We start from the raw sequence: 23,484 nt of genomic DNA, 5'->3' as shown, positions 1-23,484 counted from the left end.
GCTTCCCTTTGGAGGTTTTCCAGGCATGTCCAACTGGGAGGAGGCCTCGAGGCCGACCCAGGACACGGTGGAGGGAATTTATCTCTCGGCTGGCCTGGGAACGCCTTGGGATCCTCCCGGAAGAGCTGGTTGAAGTGGCTGGGGAGAGGGCAGTCTGGGTTTCCTTGCTGAGACTGCTGCCCCCGCGACCCGGACCCAAGGGATGAAGCGGAGGACGACGAAGACGAAGAAAACGATGCATTGTTTCTGCCCTGCTCTTGCTGTGCAGCCATAAACTGCACAGATTAGCATTTTTGATTATTTTGATTGGTGATAATTTAAGTTGAAAATTGCTCTTTGATGTTAACTTTGCTATGTGTTCCTCTGAACCAATCCCATGACAGAATTGCTCTGAACAGTCAAACCCCAAGTGAGCTTAACTCTATATGTATATATGAATTTGATGAGAGGAATTGGAGTGCCCTCTACTGGATGCACAAGATCATAATTTCTCAGAAAAACATCTTATCAACAGCTTTTTATTGCTAACAATTACGTGCTAACATTGGCATCAATGTCATTCATTAGTCTTCACAGTAATTAGTAATATTCACCATTCAATTTATCATAGGACATGTCTACACAACTTGAACTGTTTCTCTTGACCAATTACTTATCAAATTGATGCTTTTTTTTTTTTTACAAATCCCATTGTAAATAATTCCATCTGTCACATTTTGTACAAATAATTGGTAACATCTTTTTTAAAATCCCATCTGTTACACTGCGCTAACCCTGTCAGGGTTGGCTTAGTGACTGAGTGATTCCATTAGTATGTGAGTGACTCCCCATAGTTGAAAAGCTCCTGTTTGAGTGAAGACCAAACCACATTCTGGAGCTTAAGTATGCACTAGCAAGTTAAATGGAACTTATTTCAAAGCAGAATATAATAGTCTAAAGCATTATAATCATCATTTCACCATGACTGCCGACCAACAATATATCCACACTTGTTTTTACATATTATGTTGTTGTAGTTATTAATAAACAAAGAACACAACAACACAAACGGGGTCATTTTGCAGTCCCAGACCTGCTCTGACATTCAGGTTGCCAACTTCTGGAAGTTCAAATTGAGGATGAGGGGAGAGAGAATTTCTATCCATCTATGTTTTATGCACAACTTTTTATACTAGAATCTGAGATATGATTGAGCTTCCAGCCTGTTTTGTGTTCAGTTGTACTGCCCTTATTCTGAACCCAATGTCAACCAATGCTCAGGAAATGTAGTGTTCACCACCTTAAAATGAGGTAAGGATTTAAACACATTAGCCATAACATAATGACAACCTCTAATACAGGGAAGGTCTCCTTTTAAAACAAGAACAGTTTTTTTTCCCCATCGAGTCATTGACTCCATTAGATCTCTGTTCTGCACAATCTGGCACCAAGAAATTAACAGTAGATCTTTTTGTTCCTATAAATTCTGAGTTTGGGGCCTCCATGATTTGACTTGTTTGTCAAGCACATCCATTCAGATGCTTGATTGGACTGAGATCTGGGGAAACTGGTCAAGAGAAGGTTAGGTCGGCAGCATATGTTACCATGCTGATCTGGCCAAGATAAAAGAGAAACACCTTTGTAGGACAGACAATACTGGCTTTTGGCTCAACATACCTTTTAATCACATCACAATCAGGTGATTTTTTTTTTTTTGTATATTGTTTCTTTAAATGATTTGTTAAAGAGGTTGCATCAGTGACTGTACCCTTTTCCATGTCCACAATAATTTTTCAGAGCCATTGTCAGCAGCATTTTGATGCAACTGATGAACCAATTGAATATAAAGGAAACTCCATCAGAAAAAGTTAAGCATTGCTGAAATACTTTTAGACAAGTTTTTTCTTCACCTTATTATTTTTGTCCCTTCAAACACACACTCTGTCTCTTAGAGGTAATGGGAGATGACACAACCACAGTGATGAATTCAGGAGTCTCATGACAACCTCTTTGCTCTGGACTGCTTGGTCAGAATACTGGACACACATTAAGGACGTTTTTGGCTTTAGAACACTTAAATTCAAAATGTTTCAAAAGATACTAGAATGATTTAATGTCATTCACAAATAACTTGGAACTGTGAACAACATTTTGTAATTCATTCATGTGATTTTATGAGGCATTAAATTTATACTGTTTTGAAAAATGACATATTTACTTTATGAGCTTATTTTTGAAGAAATCTAACAGTAGTGAAATGTATCTATGTTACATTACTTTTACATTGTGATTCTTACGAGGGACACAAAACATTTTTCAACATTAAGTTATAATGGGCTAAATTTATGTAGCAATCCTCCCAAACCTGAGTAGGGGCATCAGAGTTGCAACAGAGATAAAAAAGAATGACTCTCAAATAAGAACAGTAATACACAACCACTGATGATATTTTCAAAATTAATTATAACAAAAATGACCATATTCTCTAGGGATGGAATTCATACTGTTATTGAAGATTTTCATGTTGACTTTATAATTTTGAATTATGTGAACATGGAAAATCAAAAAACAAACAAACAAAAAATAACAGCTAATTTAGGTGCAATTATCTGAAAACAAAAGACCATTGAAAGATGTATTTTACGTTCGTCCCCACACATTATTCTGAGCGTTCACTCTTCTGTCATGGACGTCTTCCTCTGGGACAGCACCAGCTCCTTAACTTGAGGCGTCAGAGACATGAGCTGTACTTGAATGTTCCTTGACTCCTCATTCAGCCCCTCTGCTTTGTTCTCCCCACCCTCAGCATCCTCCTGTTTGCCTGTTCTGCCCTGACTCTGGCTCACCAGTTGCTTCACGACCAGGCTCTGGTAGGCAGAGAGCAGCTGCTGCTTCTCCTGCAACACATAAAAGAACACTCACACTTGGACTTAGCAAACAAACGTTCATATGCACAAATGGCAATTTGTCCATGTCAGACAGAGATGGTAGACAGCTGCCATGTCTGAAGATTAGAATTTAATGGTCCTAAAATGGAGTAAATTTAGAGGTTTAAACCGGTAACATATGTATGCACACATTACTTATGTGTATGAATACCCAAGTGTGCATGTTATTTACTGAACATGTTGACTGAGATCATTTTTAACTGAAAAGCAGAATGAGAACCTGACCAGCTCAAAAGAGAAAATCAAGCTGCACCATCCTCCTGGAAACGTCACCTTATCATGGTGGAGAAGTTTGAGTTCCCTAAGGACCATTGGAGCTATGCTGTCGAGGGCATTTTGCCCCTGGCAGGGTCACCCAAGGCACACTGGTCCTAGGTGAAGGGCCAGACAAAGAATGACTCAAAGGACCCTTCATGGAAAGGAAAATAAAGAGACTGTGTACCCAGCCCGGAGGGTTACCGGGGCCCCAGCCTAGACCTAGGCCCGGGGTAGGAGTCCCGTGGGCGGGCGCCTGGTGGTCGGGCCATAGCCCAAGGGGTCCTGCCGGGCCCAGCCCGAAAACGTTACATTGACTCGTCCCCCCATGGACCCACCACCTGCAGGAGGAACAGGAAGGGTCTGGTGCAGTGTGGTTTGGGCGGCAGACCAAGGCAGGGTCCTTGGCTGTCTGATCCCCAGACATGGAAGCTGGCTTTTGGGATATGGAATGTCACCTCTCTGGCAAGGAAGGGGCCGGAGCTTCAGGATGAGATTGACCGTTACCAGCTAGACTAGATATAGTCAGCCTCACCTCCACACATAGCTCTGGGTCCGTAACATAAGTCCTTGAGAGGGGTTCAACTCTCTCTTTCACTGGAGTTACTGCAGGTGAGAGCCGTAAGGCCAGGGTGGGCTTTTTGATAGCCCCCAGACTCTCTTCCTGTATGTTTGGGTTTACCCCGTGGACAAAAGAGTTGCTTCCTTGGCCCTTCAAATCAGGGAATGGGTCCTGACTGTTGTCTGCGCTTAGGCACTGAACAGCAGTGCAGTGTACCCACTGTTTTGAGTCCCTGGAAAGGCTGCGGGATGGCGCCCTGATTGGAAACTCCATTGCCCTACTGGGGGACTTCATGCTCACGTGGGCAATGCCAGCATGACCTGGAGGGGTATGATTGGGAGGAACAGCAGACCCGACCTGAACCCGAGTGGTGTGCAGTTATTGGACTTATGTGCAAGTCGCAGTTTTTCCATGATTAACACCATGTTGGAACATAAGGATGTCCATTGATGCATGTAGCAACAGGACATCCTAGGTCGTAGGTCTGTGATCAATTTTATAGTCGTATCATCTGTCCTGTTCTGGACACTGGGATGAAGAGAGGCACTGAGCTGTCAACTGATCACCATTTGGTGGTGAGTTGGATCAGGTGGCAGGGGAACATGGTGCGCAGACCTGGTAGGCCCAGATGAGTTATGGTGGTTTGTTGGGAATGCCTGGTGGAAGAACCTGTCAGGATGACCTTCAACTCCCACCTCCGGCAGAGCTTTGACCGCATCCCAGGAGCAGTGGGGAACATTGAGTCCAGGTGGACCATGTTCTGCTCTGCCATTGTTGAGGCGGCTGTCGCAGTGGTAATCCCCAAACCCACTGGTGGATATCATAGGTGAAGGGAGCCGTCAGGCTGTAGAAGGAGGCCTATAGGGCGTGGCTGCTCTGTGGGTCTCCAGAGGTAGCCGACTAGTCCTGGCAGACCAAGCGGTGTGCAGCCATGGCAGTCAGCGAGGCAAAAACTCTGGTGTGGGAGTTGTTTTCTGAGGCCATGCAGAATGACAATTAGTCGGCTCTGAAGAGGTTGTGGCAAACTGTTTGTGGCCTGGGGGGGGGGGGGGGGGGGGCAACTTGCCTGCACTGTGCACAGTGGGGATGGGAGGCTGCTGATGTCAACTGGGGAGATAATTGGACAGTGGAGGGAATACTTTGAGGGACTCCTCAACCCCACCAACACGTATTCCATTGAGGACACACAGGGGGGGTCCAATCTCCAGGGCTGAAGTCACTGAGGCAGTGAAACAACTCAGCGGTGACAGAGCTCCGGGGGTTGGATGAGATCTGCCCTGGGTATCTCAAGGCTCTGGGTGTTGTAGGGCTGTCTTGGTTGACATGTCCCTGCAACACTGCGTGACGCAGGGGCAGTGCCTTTTGAGTGGCAGAACGGGGTGGTGGTGCCCATCTTTATGGAAGGGGACCAGAGTGTGTGTTCCAACTAATGGGTGATCACACTCCTCAGCTTCCCTGGAAAGGTCTACACCAGGTTGAAGAGGGTCAGGGCAATAGTCGAACCTCAGATTGAAGAGTAGCAATGTGGTTTTTGTCCCGCGTGTGGAACCGTGCATCAGCTCTCTACCATAGAAGTGAGAGTCTGGTTCACGTTGCCGGGAGTGTCTGACCTGTTCCCATTGAGGGTTGGACTCCACCATGGCTGCCCTTAGTCACCGGTTTTGTACATTACTTTTATGGACAGAATTTCTCGAGCACAGCCATGTGGTGGAGGGGGTTGAGTTTAGTGGCGGGAGGATGTTGTCTCAGCTTTTTGCGGATGATGTGGTCCTCTTAGCTCCGTCAAGCCATGACCTCCAGCTCTTGTTGAAGCAGCCGAATGTGAAGAGGCAGGTATAAGAATCAAGTTTGAGGCCATGGTGCTCAGCCAGAAAAGGGTGGCCTGCCCACTCCAGGTCAGGGGTCCTGCCTCAGGGGGAGGAGTTTAAGTATCTCTGGATCTTGTTCGCAAGTGGAGGATGGAGAGGGAGATTGCCAAGTGGAATGGGGCGGCATCCGCAGTGATGTGGGTGCTAAACCAGTCAGTTGTGGTAAAGAGGGAGCTTAGTCAAAAGGCGCAGCTCTTGATTTACCGATCAATCTACGTTACGATCCTCACCTATGGTCACAAGCTTTGGTTAATGACCGCAAGGACAAGATCGCGAATACAAGCAGCCGAAATGAGCTACCTTTGCAGGGTGGATGGGCTCTCCCTTAGACAAAGATTAAGAAGCTCGGTTATTCCAGAGGGACTCAAGAGTAGAGCATGTCGAGAGGAGTCAGTTGACGTGGTTTGGAATTTGGTGATGATGCCTCCTGGACGTCTCCGTCAGGAGGTCTTCCAGGCATGTCCAACCAGGAGGAGGCCTAAGGGCCAACCCAGGACATGCTGGAGGGATTAGATCTCTCGGCTGGCCTGGGAACGCCTCGGGATTCCCCCGGAAGAGTTGGTGGAAGTTGTTAGGGAGAGGACAGTCTGGGCTTCCTTGCTGAGGCTGCTCCCCCGTGACCCAGGCCCAGATAAGATGAGACAACGAGAGATCAAGCTCCACCATCTGAGCACTTACAGTGATGTTAACAGGCAGGTAATGCTGAGCCAGTGTGACACATTGGATACAACTGCTGGGTAGAATTAATTCTACAAGGGTAACGGACAATATTGTTCTAAGCTGCATCTTTGAGGTCTGAGGTTCTGCACGTTTTGTTTCAAAGTGGCCAAGGTCCTGTTGTTGCAGATTGGAAGAAAGTAGCTGTAGTTGAAGGTATTGACAGAGATCTCTTCTTCATGCTAAACACATTATGGCCTGTCACTCACAGGAGACAGCCAGCTTCACTCTGATTACAAGATTGTAAACTTATTCTTTGCAAGAAAATCAGGCATCAAATATTTTTAGCCAAGAAAAGCCAACAAAGTCAAGATTCTTTGAACTGAAGAGGGGCTCAACTATGGGTTACTTATTCAAATGATCACTGAAAAGCAAGTGAAGAGCCAGGCAAGGTCTTAAACAGTAGGAACCTTAGGGACTCTGCATCTGTTCGGTCAACTGACTGGTCAGACATTCCAGGCAAGGTCAACACATGGACTACCAGGGTGGCCCAGGCAGGAATGTAAGTGAAAATGGGAAGGCAGTCGAGATGCATCAGTTGCATTTATCTTGGTCAATTTCAATTTCCAATTTTTCTGTTAACGTGTCTTGCCAATTATGATATTTGAAGGAACTATATATGACAGTTTATTTTCATAACTGAAGAAAATATTAGTAACAGTTTCCCTCAAATTACACTAGGTTGCACTGGATTTTCTCTGACTTTAACAACTCTAAAAAATAAAGTCCAAGAGGAACAAATACAATTATACTGATAATGAGCTGCTGTAGACACTTTTTTTTGTCTCACACATCTTTTACTTATGGAACAAAATGAGTACAGTACAGCAGCCAAAGAAGGATAGGAGAGGCTGCAGGCTAGTTCTTGGTTCCAAGCTCTTTGTTTGCTACTTCAAACTAGGCAGAGTCAAGAGTTTTTAAATGTCTGGTTATTTGGGGCATTTTCACTATGTCTCCCCCACAGATAATTTGTCTTACATGTTTTGCAAATCACAAGCTTTACAGTATATCCTTATTATTCACAGTTAATAACTTCCCCACCAACCCCAACTTTTCACTAGAGAAAAAGGAAAGCTCTGTTCTCCCCACTATGCTCTGTTCTGACCAAGGGACACTGGAGCACAGTGGAGCCAATATACCTGGCACAATAACCAGGTGTGGAAACTGATTACAACACCTGCCATTATCAGGACATAAGAGGGCAGACAAGGACTGGCTCTCTGTGAACATGGCAAAATGGCTGACACTCCCCAGTCAAAACATCAGTACCACTCTGAGCACAATTATCCTCTGTATTGAGATTGAGGTGGCTCATTAAACAAAGAAGACAACATATGAATAGCTGGTCCCCAACTGTCACTCAAAGGGCTGGATGGCTAGATATTTGCCCATCAAGGTTGACCAAAGAGGATTTCTTGGGCATCACAGGCGTAACAAAGAGCAAGCCCATCAAAAACATAACCACAACCAGCTAAGAAAATCTTGAGGTGGCTCTGTATCTGGAGAGGAGATCTGAGAGGGGACAAGCAAGTGCCATCTGAACATAAGCTGGTTGAGTTAACTGGGCTAGGTTGTTTGATGTTAAAGAAATCCCGAAAAAAATAACCATCTCTTGTTACATTGCTAAAGATGTATTCAGATGCATCAGAAGATGTCAGTGAAGAACTGAAGAGGATCCAAGAGCTGGTACTTTTGGATGTGCAGTTATCATGTGTCAATATTCCATGTTTGTTTTTTTTCCACAACAGATCTTCCATAGTTATTATTTTGTGAGTCACTTCCTTTATAAAATCTTAAGTAAGGGTTAGACTTCTTCCCCTTATCTAATCCTGAATAAATAACCACACCTTTAACAACTGTTGGCATACACATTTTAGCTGCATTTTATCAGATATGGAGGTCCTCCTCGGACTGAAAACTTAACATCGCATCCAGGAAACAAAATCCAGGTAAATAAAATCATCTGCTGGTCTGTTAAGATACACACAGCCACAGTACAGAGGATAATGTTAGTAAGGTTAATGTCATGAAGAGGGGGGCTTGCCATCTCTTCTGTCGTTATCTAGGTACATAATCAGCATTTCTGCTCTGTACTAGTTGTAGAAATCCTTGAAACATTGTAAAACTTAACATCATGTTTTGGTTTGGTACATAATCCTGTTGTGTATAAAATGGTGTTGTAGGAGCTCAGAGTATTCATACACAGCACTGTTTTGACTGCTTGTCCAATTCAGAGTCCAGATATTGGGATATTCCTACTTTAAGGATGACAGCGACGTCAGGAAAATGCCTGACAATTTCTTTTGTTCTTTCTTCATAGCCTGCAGCAGTTAATTACCAAAACACATTTACTTAATTTAGATTTGATAATTCCTAAATCAAAACCAAATTATTCTGAGCAACAAGGAACCACAGATACATTTTCCACATGCTTGTAAGCAAAATTGTTGCCCTAAATTTGATATAACATTTAAAATATTTTAAATAAAATGAGAAACTAGACAACCTGTGATATAAATCAAGATTGTGATACTGCCATAAAAAAAAAATCAGGATATGATATTTTTGTCATATGCCCCAACCCTAGGTATAGCTTGCATGTTCTCCAAAATATATTTCCTGTGCAGGTTATACGGTAGTTATTTAATCGTTCCAAATGCCATCTTGTTTAAACAGAATATTGTTTAAAAGTGAAAAATTTATTTTCAATTCCTTTCCATTTCAGGTTTGCCGTATCACTTAACCACACCATTATAATCTTAATCTTAGCACCACAGGAACGGCAACTCAAATCTGGAAATGCCAGTCCTGCATATGTTTTACCTACTAGTCCTGCAAAGGGTTTTACTTGCTTACAAATTCTTTTTTTTTTTTGTCTTTCACGATTTATTTACTGAGGGTGTTCTTCCATTCCTTGAAAAAATTGGGAGGTATGCACTGACCGCATCATGTCAGAATGACAGAGCACCTGACCAACTTTTAGAGCTAAGACTAGGCTATTATGGTTGTAGTACATATACTCTGCCTCTGCTGTTTCTATAACACACGCAGATGAACAGGGAGCGGACGGCAGTCTGATTATAGATCAGAGTGGCCACTGTGCTGACCAAAAACACACTCATTACGACAGTAAAAAACTCCAAAACTACTACGTCAAAAAGAATATATGCAGGGCGGCACAGTAGTGCAGTGGTTAGTACTGCCACCTCACAGCAAGAAGGTTCAGAGTTCAAGCCCCGACTTGAGCACAGGGTCTTTCTGTGTGGAGTTTGCGTGTTCTCTGTGCCTGCGTGTGTTCTCTCCAGCTTCCTCCCACAGTTCAAAGACATGCAATAGGGGACTAGGTTAATTGGATACTATAAATTGATTGTAGGTGTAGTTGTGAGAGCGAATGGGTGTCTGTCTATACTTGTTGGCCCTGTGATGGACTGGTGACCCGTCCAGTGTGTACCCTGACTCTCGGCCGAAGGCAGGTGAGCTAGGTTCCAGCCCCCCCGCAACAGGATAAGCGGTAGAAAATGGATTGATGGATAGAATATGTGCATCAAAAGACCAGTTCAACAAGCACTTACAGGAACATGATTTTCGACCTGCTTTGTCTGCTGCCTCCCATTCTGGTTACACAACCACAGTTATTGTTCAGCAAAAAGTGAATTGTAATGTTCTATAAACAAACTAAAAAAAGAAAGCTGTGTCCACCACAATCAACCATCACTTAGAGAGCGAGTGAGCAAGGTCAGCATCCGACTAAACCAGTGGAGGAGAAAACATGGACCAGATGCATTCTCCTGTCAGATGAGAGTAGCCTAAATTGGCATCACCCTGACCCCAAGTACAACCTCAAGGAACCTTGGAGTCATTTTTGACCAGGACCTTTCCTTCAGCTCCCACATAAAGCATGTGATAGGACCACCTTCTTCCACCTGCGCAGTATCACTAAGATTAGGAATATCCCTTCCCAGAGTGATGCTGAGAAACTGTTGCATGAATTTATCTCTTCTAGGCTGGACTACTGTAACTCTCTCCTGTCAGGAAGTCCAAAAAGCTCTCTAAAGCGTCACCAGCTAGTCCAGAATGCTGCAGCAAGGGTTTTGACAGGAGTTAGGAAGACAGAACACATCTCTCCCACTTTAGCTTCTCTCCACTGGTTTCGTGTAGGATATAGAACACAATTCAAAATCCTTCTGCTAATTTGTAAGGGTCTTCATGATAAAGCTCCATCCTATCTGAAAGAACTCATTATTCCTTATTGTCCTACCAGAGCACTCTGCTCCCAGAATGCAGGTCTGTTAGTGACTCCCAGTATCTCTGAAAACAGACTGGGAGGTAGAGCCTCCAGTTACCGGGCTCCTTTACTGTGGAACCAGCTCTCTCCATGGGTCAGAGAGGCAGTCACACTAACTACATTTAAGTCTAGGCTTAGACCTTCCTCTATGACAAAGCTTTCAGTTAGGGCTGGTTCAGGTAGCTCTGAACCATTTTATAGCTATGCTGCTATTGCCTTAGATTGCTGGGGGACACGTCTGGTAACATGGAGCCCTCTCTTCTCTTCTCCTCTCCTCTTCCCCCCATGTTTTAACTGTCATTATCATTATATGATATATGATTAATGAGGTTGGCAGAGCGGTGCAACAACTGACTGTGTTAGTTCATGAACTGAAACGCACAGTGGTAACCAACTCGAAAGAGTTGACCACCCTGCGAAGAGGCTGATGCTGAGTACCAGAAAAATTTTAAATTTAGTATAATACCAATTTGGATTGGACTGTAAGAGAAGCCTGACTGGAATGTGTGCTCCTCTGCCCCAAACCCAAACACGGCCATCTTATCAGCTGCTGAAGGACATCTCCCCATTGTTTATCCTTCAGGATAAACAGCATTGGTGAATTGCACGCACTCTCCCCCCTCCTTCTTGTGCTCCTGACCTCCCCCCATCCTCTCCACCCTTTCCGCCACGCCATACTGCCTCTGCCCTCTCCACCTCCTTGGGTGGCAGCCGAGGCCCTAGCTGCAGCCTACCCTCCCCCAGGAATGTTGGCGCAGCGCACGCTGCGATGCCTCACACTCTCTCTGCCTCCATTTGTACAACGGATTGCTCAAGTTTAGTGTGCATACACAATTAAATGTATAAGTGCTTTGTTTAATTATGATGTGTGCCATTATTATGATCAACCAGTAGCTGTATCAGGCAATTGAGTGTGTAATTGAATTTCGCCCTGGGTTCATCCCTTGTGTGACCATAAAAGCTTCTGGTATTCTGGTATTACCTGTTGCACATTGTAGTTTGGCCTTGGTGTCTCGCAGTCTCTCTGTTTCTACAGATCCACCGGAGCTCCATCTCTCTGCACCAACTGCTGCCTGCATCATCCCCCCACCCTCCACCCCCCTATTCCCTGCTGTTAAACCAGCCTGTGCTCCCCTCCCATGAACCAGTCTGCCATCCAGTCTTCCCATCAAGCTGGCTCGCTCTCCCTACCCCCCCTGCCTACCAGAGGCCCACATTTTGTATTATAAACAGTTTTCTTGTCTGTAACAACATCTATTGCGCATCTGTCCATCCTGGGTGAGGGATCCCTCCTCTTTTGCTCACCCTGAGGTTTCTCAGATTTTCCCCTGTTAAAAGGGTTTTCTATGGAGTTTTTCTCAGTCGATATGAGGATCTAAGGGCAGAGGATGTTGTTATGATGCCATGGAAAGCCCTTTTAGATAAACTGTTTGTAAAAATGGGCTATACAAATAAAATTGCCTTGCCTTGCCTAAATTGTTCTTACATTGTACTAGTTTGATGGTAAATGTTCTTTTTACAGTGGCTTTCCCTTTCTTTGTATTTAGTGTATTTAAGAAAAAAAGCTGAGTTCATAGTCAATAGGAGTCTTAATTATGCTTTTATGAATGAGATAACATCTGATTAGCTCTATTATTAGGAGGAAAAAACTACGATTTTGATTGACCAAGTTTTTCTTTGTTTGACTACAGCACTGTAACACACAATATCATACACATTGAGAGACAGACATACTGAGGGTATCCGGCCAATGAGGGTGCCAATGATCTGAGGCACGCAGCGTCCTGGAGCATGTAACATGCAGTGGGTGCTGGCCTGAAACAGAAGCACACTGGTGAGGTGAAGGACCAGGGCAGGATCCTCTGTCTCCTTCAGCTGCTCAGTGAGAGTCTGACGGTGCAGGAACAGCGCCTGTCTAAGAGGAGCACATGAACACAACCACACAGAAAAGCAAGTCAAACAACAAGAAAAACAACAGAAAAATAATAAAAAACTTTTTTCAAGACTTTAGGTTTTAAATATATCTTTAAATGTGTGCATGATTTACACATTTTTGAGGCAGCTATCAAATCTTAGTTAATTTATCAACATATACTTGTACTGTACATTGTATAGCTTTTAGATGTCTTTAAATGCTTACTTGATTTCTTTCTACTGTACTTGGTTTTTACTTAGTTTTAAGATACTTTATTGTATTCAACTTACCATCCTCCTCTTTCAATTCAATATCTTATTTTCATAAAACTTCTATGGATGGCTGGCGCAAATTAGCATTCATTTAACACTAATAATTGTATTGGATGGCTGTTTTCAGGATTAGTATGTATATTGTATCTGTCCCTATTATATAAACCATAAAATAAATAAATACCTCTCCTTTTTCTTGTCTCCCTTCTTCAGCATGATGCCACACACATCTGCGCAGATTTCCATATTGATCAGGAAATCTTCTATTGTCTGTAAATTACAATATTTTCAGCTTGCCTTCTCTGTCTCCATTTTACACAGGCGCTTATGCTGTACAGTGCAAAAAAAAAAAATACCTTGCCATTCAAACAGTTATGTAGCTTCATCAGGGGCCCTTTGGTCTCATCTGGCAGCTTACAAAGCATCTTCACTCTTACCTAAGGTAACATTACATGGACAGTAAAAAGGAAAGGGAAAAACTGACTTCACAGACTTTTGATAGAGACAAAAAAGCAGATCATGAATTTATACAGACCTCACTGGGCATGGCGCTGGGGTTCTCCACAGACATCATCAGATCAGCAGCCAGGAAGTTGACCAGGATGTTGGTGACATCTGTGCATACGGTTTTTAGAGCATGCTTTGCAATGAGGACCTGGGTTTCATCTGTGGGGGAGGGCATATCAAAACGATATCAATCAAGGTAAATTATCCAAAGTTTGTGCTATCTATAATATATAAAGCAGTTTGAACATTAACAGAATTCATCACTGCAGCCAGAGTCAAGCTAAACTCAAGCTGTTGACTGTCAATTGGATAAATAGGGTAAACACAAAGGGAAATTTTTGCTAGATCTGGGATCAATTATGATGAAAAAAGAAGACGGAAATGGAAGCCTCCAAATATGTTAATAAAGGAAGACTGTGGAACCCTTCGTGGTTCAGGATGTATGGGATGCACCAATATAAAGTAATGTTCATGCCAGATAAATTACAGTTATATCCTTTAACATGAGTGGCTTTTATTTTTGGCATTAATGGGCCCACCCGCTCACCGATAATGCCTTGTTTCCAGAAGGAAATACAGGTGTCATCCAGAGCAGCTACAAGTACCCTGGGATCCCACAGGCTAATGGAAACCACGAGGAGGTAGCAAGGAAGTCAACCACTGCCATATCTCTCCAAAGAGTAAGACAAGTACTGAGAAGTCAGCTGAACAGTAAGAACAAGGCCATCAACATGTATGCACTGTTGGTCATCAGAGACCCCGCTGGGATCATAAGCTGGCCAAAGGAAGAGATAGAAGCCACAGATGTCAGGACCAGAAAAATCCTCACTATGCATGGACGGTTTCACGCTAAGTCCAGCATTCTGAGGCTGTACACTAAGTGGAAAGAGGGAGGATGAGGACTAGTGAGCATCAGAGCTACTGTCAGGGATTAAATATCAAAAATCAGGTTGGCCCTCAACATTATTCCTCTTAGGACAACCCAGCTTCACAACTTTAGACCATTTAGGTGAACTGACCGCAGCTCCACCATTGCTCACGCCGACCTTTATGATCGCAGGAGCAGTAAGCAGAAGACCCAGTGGTGCACGTATCCTCTCCCAACACCTCACCATCCATGCTTGCCGGGTTGTCCTTCTGCGCGCTGTGGCAGGGTGAACCAGCGACGCTCGGTACACAACGCAGCTCCATCCTGCACTCCACTGCGGAACCTCTACTGTCAGTAATAGCAGTCACCACAAGCAGATCCTCACCAATTTCTGCCTGAAGTTTCAGCGTGTGGCTCAGTGCGGAGACCTCACTGTGCAGGTGCTCAATCTTGCCCAGAACGTGAGCGACGTGCAGGTTGTTGAATGACACAGGTGGCAGCTCATCCAGATAGTGAGAAATGAACTGGGGAATATTTTCCCCACGTTGATTCAAAACTTTTAGGCAACTTTTAATATTATTGACATCCTTCTGGTTGCCTTTAAAGGACACGCATCTTTGTTTGGTGTCAGGACAGAGTTTAAACAGCACTTTTTTAGAGGACATAATCCACTCAGAGTCAAAGGTGTTTGAAGCTAAAAGGACCAGTTCATCTAGGGTCATTGTTTTCATTTTGCCCACAAGAAAGTTGAGAAACTCATCCTCTACAATGACTTGATCGTCAATTGTTCTGTAGATAAAAGGTTTTAATCAAGGCCGGTTAAGGCAAGGAGCTGCTGAGTTGCGACCCACGCCATCCGCCATCTTCCCACTTCCGTCCATCCCGGAATAGCGTACACTATGGTACTGTGATTTTAACTTTGGCAATAAAGGTGGTGCTTGGAGTATTTTTGTCTGAGGTAGTAAGCACTAAAAAAGTTCGTGAAACACTGCACTATGGAGACATTTTTTAAAATGTAATGACTAATACTTGGTGCAGTGGTTAGCACTGTCACCTCACAGGAAGAAGTTTCCGGGTTTGAGTCCTGGCTCGGGCACGGGATCTTTCTGTGTGGACTTTTCATGTTCTCCCCCTGCCTGCATGGGTTCTCTCCAGGTACTCCAGCTTCTTCCCACCCTCCAAAGACATGCAATTGGGGACTAGGCCACTTGGATACTCTAAATTGACCGCAGGTATGACTGTAAGGGTGAATGGTTGTCTGTCTATATCTGTTGGCCCTGCAATGGACTGGCGAACCTGTCCAGGGTGTACCCCGCCTCTCGCCCTAAAGCCGCCGGGATAGGCTCCAGCCCCGCCCCCCCCCCCGATGACTGAGATACAAATTCACATCAAAGTACAATATGATGTAATATAAGTGTGAATATTAATATCCAATACAACAAACAATAAAGCATGCTCTGTTTCTACTTTTAGATGCAAAACAAAATTCTTGAAAGCTCTCTTAGTTCATGTAACAAGAGAAAAGTGGGGTTAATGATGACGTTGTGGCTTAAACAGATACTGTACATAATCTCTATAACAGTTTTTTGTCAGTTTTATGAATATTTCTTAGGTGGGTTAGAAGATTAGACTAAAGTTATCTCATGTTTTGATTTTAATGTTTTACATCTTTCTGACCTTAATCCACAATGAATTAACTTTTGGTGCCATGCCGTCAACTCTCCATGTTTTTAAGACATGAAGAGAAAAAACAGGAGAGGGTAGGTGGCACAGATAAGTCATATTACGATGCATTGATCCACCAATGTTATATCCATGATTGACATCCAGCTGTACATCAATACAGCCTGGGTGAATCAAAGCAGTTGTATCTTACTGTTTAAATGAGGTGCTTTATTGTTTCAATGATGAATATTCACACCTCCTGAGTGTATGAAATTTGTGCATTCTGCTCTGAGTAATGACTGTAAGAACATTGGGTCATGGCTAGATGATAGACTTACCTGAGAAGAACTTTGTGCCTTTTTCAAACAACCGTATGTTGTTGTAAAGGTTGGTTATCTCTTCCTGCAGATCCTTGATGCTCTTCTTCATGTTGGCCCCTGATAAAGTGCTGGTGGAGGACATGAACACACTCCGAAGCACCTCCTGATAGGTTTTCGTCAAAGGCCTGCAAAGACAGGACTGCTCATCAGTGAGAATAATTTGGAAGGCTAGACAAGTTTTGAAACATTTGAAAAACTGTATACATTACCGTACTAAATGCTCTGCCAGTTCTGAAAGGATTTCTTGGGGACAGTCCCTCACTTGCTCTTCTAATACAGCTACTATCTCTTCCTGGGCCATGAAGAAGGCTTCAGCCTGTTTGCTGCAAGCTTGGCAAACATGAAATTTAAGTTAATTACTCTCAAAGGCATACTACAGATACCTTTCTCTTGGACAAAGAAGCTGAACAACCAAAGAAAAAGCTATTACACCCTTGTTCTGATTGAACAAGTTTGATATGAATATAGAAACATTTTTCTGATATGAATGTGTTTTTGTGGCCATGGATATACTTTGCTGAGAAGATCCAGTTTCTTCATCTGTGTCCTCGTCTTTCCTCCCTTTCTTCTTGGTTTTACGAATCCGGATCTCTCTAGCGTTGCCTCCTCCCCCTGCTTTCACATTGCCACTGCCCTCTGGGACACATGAATGATTACATGAAAAAAATAATCTTATTCAATCCACCGAATATTAAAGGACTTCTGTTGAGTGTGTGTTAAATGTGAGGGTGAGTTGCAGAGATTAAGCAGACCTGTGGATTTCTTTCTTCGCTCTGCTTCTCTCTTCTCCTTTTTCGACAGCACTGAGCTTTCTGCCAATACACATGCTTGCTTCGGATCCTCTTCAGTTATTAGAAACACCAGATTACTCTTGACTTCCTTAAGAGCCAAATAATAGAAAGACACATGTTTGAATTTCAAACTTCATTTGGCCATTTCAACTGTTGAATCTACAAAGCTGAGCACATTCACATTGAATTGTGTGACAAATTAAGCTGTACCTTCTGAGCTTTCTGCTGTATGGCTTCATCAAATACAGATAAGCAGTTGCCGATGAATTTGTCACTGACAACAACTGTGCCACCCAGCAGTCTGGTAGAGGACTGCACATTAATGTTCCTAAGTGCCTGGCTGATCAAAATTCCAATGTCGTCCATCGACAGGCAGCTTGGCAAAATTGGCTAGTCAGAATGACAATGGGCATGAGAAAGCAGAGTGACTAATACCCTTTACCAATGAAGACAATGAATGTAATGGCAAAGAAAGGGCAAGACTGGGCACCTGTATATCAGTCCATGTAGCAGAGTTGACAGCTTCTTCCACAGAAGCCTCCACCTGGTCAACCAGAGCCTGACCTACACAGGCTGCTCTGAGGAACAGCAACTTGTTGGACCTGAAGCGCTTTTTGATGTAGCTGGTGGGATCAGGAATCCCCAGCCTGGCCAAGGCATCAAACTCTATGGGAAGAAGACTTAGTTTGTCACTGCAGACACAAAATAAAACTTTGGTCCAAGAGGAGCGTGGCAGTAATCACTTTGTAAAGCATGAGGTCCTACAACAGAGGCACTATACCAGCAGGTCAGGAGGAGAGAAAACATTCTGAAATGCACAGTGCCTCTGTGAATGCTGTTAAATAGGACTTAATATATCGAAATGTTATTACATTGCAGTGTGTCTTAGCACAATAGCAAATTTTTTTCTGCACTGCAAAGCCTGCTCTTTACCTTCCGTTGTACTCATTAAATGACAATAAAGTGAATCTGAATCTGAAATCACAATAAATTGCAATGTATATCAAAATACTATTCTTAAGTATTTTGGTGCTGCAGCAATATCCCTGCATGAAAATAGTATGCTGCACAATAAAAAAAGCATCTCAGCAGTAAGCAAAAAGCATTGAAATGATAATTTCAATACATTTTTTTATATTCAAATGGAAATAATAGCATAACATTAATTCCATATCCTATTGTGAATCATAATGTTATTGCAATATTATTCAAAATAACCACAAGTTGATTTTTTGTTTAAATCCTTCAACCTTTCAGGTAAAACTAACAAATCTCAACAATCTACCTATGATCTCATTGGCTCTCACTGATGTGTGTGTGTGACAGAGATATGGACAGAGTAAAACCTGCAGTGCTCCCACACTCTCTCTTTGGCAGGGTATGGTATAAGGCCTTTCTCTATATTGCAAGTTTGGAGGGGAGAACCCCAGTAAAACTGATTAAAAAAGAAAATGCAATGCATCAGTAATGTGCCAAATACAATCTTTAAATAATGAGAACAACCTAAGTATCCATTCTGCAGGAGAAAAGAGTCCACCCATGCATTCTGTGTTTTGGAGTAAATATCAGGGATGTACACAGCTTTGTCTTGTCGCCCTCCCACCACTGTTCCTTTTAGTCTGCCAGAGTTCACCAGTTCCTCCAGGACAGCTAGCAACAACAAAATCCATCATCAAAACAGTACACTTTTTTGTGGGTTGTTGTTTGTTGTTTTTTTTTTGGTAATATATAACACATCCTCTACTTACAATACAGGAGATGTTCCTGAAATCCAAAAGCGCTGATCATGCTGCTGACAGGCGTTGGCCTAGAGTATAAAGAAAGTGTTTTGACCACCTATAGTTTTTTTTTCTCAAATACAAATCAGTTGATGAGTTTGTAAACTTAACATACAAATAAATTAGGCAATGTGTAAAATACAGTCGATTAATTGTAGAAGGAGTTCCATATTTTAGATATAAATACCGTGTGATGGCACTGAAAAGCCCTCGTATCCTGGCTTTGTGGCGTGCAACAAAAGCTGATGTAAATATCACCCCTTTTTTGTACTGATCCATTTCTCCTTGGACGATCCCCCCAAGACGCTTTGACAACTCCTGACAGAATACAGATTAATCTACCTTATTCCAACATTGTAAGAAATAGCTGACATTGTTTGAGAATGCCAAGACAGATCAATCATGTAATAACAAATGATGACATAAAAGTAATAATAATAATAATAATAATAATAATAATAATAAAAACAACAATAATAATAATACATTTTATTTAAAGGCGCTTTTTAGGACACGCAAGGTCACTGTCTGCGCAAATAAAAAATACAATAATACTTTAAATATATAATGATATAGTCTTCAAATCTGTTCACCTTGATATTTTGTGATTAAGACATGAAGGTCTTACTCACAGGTCAAAGCTGTAGTGTGACTCACCTCAATTAATACATCTCCTGGAAGGTCATAGTTTTTACACAGTTCTGAAATACTGATCAAGCCAGCCTCCTGCAGTCTGTCATTTACTTCCTCAGCTAAATGGTCCAGGTAGTTGCTACAAATACAGGATGATCAAATTATTGAGACAACGGTAAAAATTCAAATTTCTGCTGTGAAATGCACGGTACTCTTACAACTGGTGTGGCATTGGCTACTGGCAGAGATGGGGGCTGATTACTGGAAAAACTGCCATTTTCTTAATGTTCATCACTGACTCAGTCTAACAATTTATTTTCTTGAAGTGAAATACAAATAGATTAATAGATTATTTCATTGGCTTGCCAGTTAGTGAAACACTACAGAAAACTCAGGTGCATGGCTCAACAAATTAAGTTTAAGATTACTTAAATTTTTTAGGACCATATATAATGAAAGGTAATGCTTGCTCTTCCATTTTAATCAACGAATTAAGGAAAAATACAGTTTGGATTAAACTCCAGCTGCACCCAACCAGTTTACCAGGAACATTATTATTAAGCTTATTATTACTTGAAGTAGTATAGTTATCATTCAACATAATAAGGAATTTCAATAACATTATTTCACAACATGTCTTAGGATCATGTCATACTCACTCATCTATAAGCTGGCCCAGAACAAGCTGAACACCTTTATCCGATTTTGCAATGTCACTGGCTCTGTTTTCAACATGAACCCAATCAACATTGATAATCTGAAGGGAGACAATATTGATAAAATATTTGAATATATGTACTTCAAAAACTACAATGAACATGATTCTGAGTCATAGCCGATAGCAGGTAAGGGGCACAGGATTCAACTTATTTTAGCTTGTTAATACATACCCGCTGAAGTTCCACAATGTTGATTCGACCTGCGGAATATAATTACAGGGTGTTTGAGACTTTTTACACGTTTAATCTTGTTATTAACATTATACATTATTCGTGGGTCATGTCAAGAGATTACGTAACATTTTCGGAACGGAAATTTCTGCACATTGTGTTAAAACTGACCACCATGCACGTAAAGTTCATCTCTGATCTCTCTATGGATCTGTGCTGGGGTGATGTACTCCTTTCCGTCAAGTGTGTGAACCACATCAAGCTTCTTATCTTGAACAAGTTTTGCAATAATCTCAATGCAGTTCCTCTCTGATAGCCTGTCAAGAAGTAGAGGCATATTTCGTTAAAGGACGTATGTTTGGAAAGGGAATCACAATAAAAAAAAAACATTATATTAAATATTAGTGTTGGCTAGCTTTAGCTTTGCGACTACCAGTTGCGATACACGTTATATGTGGTCACCTTAATACAGTCTCAGCGAACTGTGCTCTCTGGAAATCTGCAGCAAGGCGTCGAATTTCTTCCCAGTCAGCTGCCATTGTTATAAGCGTATTCCTTTGCTAAAACAATCAGTCGTTACTGCAATGCTTCCACACTCCGGCGTAGCTCCAGCACGGTAAAATCACACGTCAACATACACTGACGCAGCGACCTAGACGGCCAGCCAGAAGGGTCAAATTTCATTCACTCGCCGCCCATTGACAAGGCAGGGCTTTATATATATTTATATATATATATATATATATATATATATATATATATATATATATATATATATATATATATATATTGTAGGATTTTTTGACAAGGCAGGGCTTTATTTATATATATATATATATATATATATATATATATATATATATATATATATATATATATATATATTGTAGGATTTTTTCAACAAGTCGTCATTAATCAATCAGAAGGACCCACAGAGTCTATATTGCGCTGTTCAATATCCGGAGAGGACACCTTCCAGTTGGTTCAAAAGAATTTATTCAGATTAACAGGAAACAATACAAAGCTCTGGAGATCGTCTTCCCCTATCCTGGAGTCAGCATACGCAGATGCGTCGTCTCTGTCGTTGGGGCAAGAAGTCCAACGATCGAACTATCTTCTCCAGTTTTCTGTGTTATAGGGAGGTGCTTACGTGATCGCTTCTGCATGTAAGTGTGTATTTTTGATCTTCATGTTCTTTTGCAGAATCTTCTGTCTGACCTCGTGCCAGCCAATAATTGCAGCTGTGAATTAAAACCTCTCTCTCCTTGATTCACGGCCTTGCTATTATCTCCCTCTACTTCATTCCACCGTAGAAATTCTGTGGACTCTGTTCTGACTTAATTAGTTTGAGGGAGTGATGCTAGCCATGAGCTACACTCCTGCTATTCCCTGATGTGACCTTTTCACTCTGACCTGTCCACTCTTAAACAGTCTGGTCTGTGCTTCACTGCCTTGTGTTTCCTGCACTCTATTTTAAGTAAATATATGAATAAATTTAACTGCAGTTTAAGCAAATATATATGTATGGATTAATCTACAGTTAAAGCAAATATATGAATAAATTTATCTACTATATATATATATATATATATATATATATATATATATATATATATATATATATATATCAAATCCCTTCCTTCTGGGTGTATGACAACTAAGCATTTTGGGCTCTAGGCCTACACAGATCGTGCCTTGTATTCTCATATATCAGTCATGTGGAGAGTAAATACTCCCTAAAGAGTCTCCAGCTGGTCCAGAACGCTGCAGCGAGGGTTTTGACGGGAGTTAAGAAGAGAGAACACATCTCTCCCACTTTAGCTTCGCTCCACTGGCTTCCTGTAGGATCGAGAATCGACTTCAAAATCCTTCTGCTAACTTATAAGGCTCTCAATGATAAAGCTCCATCCTATTTGAAAGAGCTCATTAGTCCCTACTGTCCTACCTTAGCACTCCGCTCCCAGAATGCAGGTCTTTTAGTGATTCCCAGTATCAATAAAAACAGACTGGGAGGTAGAGCCTTTAGTTACCGGGCTCCTCTACTATGGAACCAGCTCTCTCCATGGGTCAGAGAGGCAGACACTTTAACTACGTTTAAGTCCAGGCTTAAGACTTTCTTCGATGACAGAGCCTTCAGTTAGGACTGGTTCAGGTAGCTCTGAACCATTGATAGCTATGCTGCTATAGGCTTAGACTGCTGGGGGACACATCAGGTTACATGGAGCCCTTCCCCCCTCTCCTATCCTCTCCTCTCCTCTCCCCCTCTCTCCTCCTCTCCTCCCTGCACATTTTTGGAACTGTCATTACCACTACTTGTTGCACTTTGTAGTTTGACCTTGGTGTCTCGCAGTCTCTCTGTGTTTCCACAGATCCACCAGAGCCCCAACCGCCGCCTGCATCGCCCCCCCCCCTTGTTCCCTACTGTTACACCAGCCTGCGCTCCCCTTCCATGAACCAGTCTGCCATCCAGTCCCCCATCAAGCTGGGTTACTCTCCCTGCCTCCCCTACCAGAGGCTTCCTTCCTTCCAAGCAACTCCCTCGCAAAGACTAATACACATTAAACTAAAACTTGCCTACCTACCACACGGTCCATTCCCCACTTACATTCTAATAGGTAAGTCGACCATCCCCACTCAGGACCAAAGACTTGTAAACCAAGTCTTAGGCAAGGCAAGGCAAGGCAGTTTTATTTGTATAGCCCGTTTACACAAACAGTTTTTCTCAAAGGGCTTCACATGGCATCATAACAACATCCTCTGCCCTCAGACCCTCACATCGACTGAGGAAAAACTCCATAGAAAACCCTTTTAACAGGGAAAAGTCTGAGAAACCTCAGGGTGAGCAACAGAGGAGGGATCCCTCACCCAGGACGGACAGACGTGCAGTAGATGCTGTTACAGAGAAGAAAACAGTTTACAATACAAAATGTGGAAAACATGGAAATGTTAATAACAGTTGAAGAAGGAAGCTTCTGGTAGGGGAGGCAGGGAGAGTAACCCAGCTTGATGGGGGACTGGATGGCAGACTGGCTCATGGAAGGGGAGCTCAGGCTGGCGTAACAGCAGGGGATAAAAAAGGGGGTGGGGGGGCGATGCAGGCGGCGGTTGGAGCAGAGAGATGGAGCTCCGGTGGATCTGTGGAAACACAAGGAGACTGCGAGACACCAAGGT

The 23,484-nt window shown here is 42.6% G+C and overlaps 1 protein-coding gene across 1 annotated transcript; it reads right to left on the bottom strand.

Moving 5' to 3' along the window:
• Nucleotides 1–520: 520 nt before the first annotated feature.
• On the bottom strand, nt 521–20,983 carry ufl1 (UFM1-specific ligase 1). Its single transcript, XM_086190213.1, has 19 exons — nt 20,776–20,983; nt 20,485–20,630; nt 20,314–20,342; nt 20,083–20,180; nt 19,448–19,562; nt 18,978–19,108; nt 18,761–18,819; nt 18,516–18,662; nt 17,503–17,678; nt 17,223–17,402; nt 16,974–17,100; nt 16,735–16,857; nt 16,431–16,551; nt 16,180–16,346; nt 13,337–13,467; nt 13,158–13,238; nt 12,986–13,071; nt 12,349–12,529; nt 521–2,876 (listed from the first exon to the last, which is right to left on the bottom strand). The coding sequence occupies exons 1-19, from the start codon at nt 20,850–20,852 to the stop codon at nt 2,652–2,654; spliced, it is 2,400 nt and encodes a 799-aa protein (XP_086046339.1). The 5' UTR covers nt 20,853–20,983; the 3' UTR covers nt 521–2,651.
• Between the last annotated feature and the right edge of the window lie 2,501 nt (nt 20,984–23,484).

The sequence above is a fragment of the Aulostomus chinensis genome, chromosome 20 (assembly GCF_037954235.1).
Source record: "Aulostomus chinensis isolate RoL2024-O1b breed Wild chromosome 20, RoL_Achi_v1.0, whole genome shotgun sequence".
In the NCBI taxonomy this organism is placed as follows: Eukaryota; Metazoa; Chordata; class Actinopteri; order Syngnathiformes; family Aulostomidae; genus Aulostomus; species Aulostomus chinensis.
Note: the sequence above shows the minus strand (reverse complement) of the source record. Positions and strands in the feature narration are given on the sequence as shown.

What these genes read in the sequence shown, in the direction of transcription:
- ufl1 (XM_086190213.1), bottom strand. Translation starts at nt 20,852, where the DNA reads ATGGCAGCTGACTGGGAAGAAATTCGACGCCTTGCTGCAGATTTCCAG. An exon ending in TGAACTTTACGTGCATGGTG is followed by an intron (nt 20,343 to 20,484) that starts GTCAGTTTTAAC and finishes TATATTCCGCAG; the next exon opens with GTCGAATCAACATTGTGGAA. An exon ending in CTACATGGACTGATATACAG is followed by an intron (nt 17,403 to 17,502) that starts GTGCCCAGTCTT and finishes CATTCTGACTAG; the next exon opens with CCAATTTTGCCAAGCTGCCT.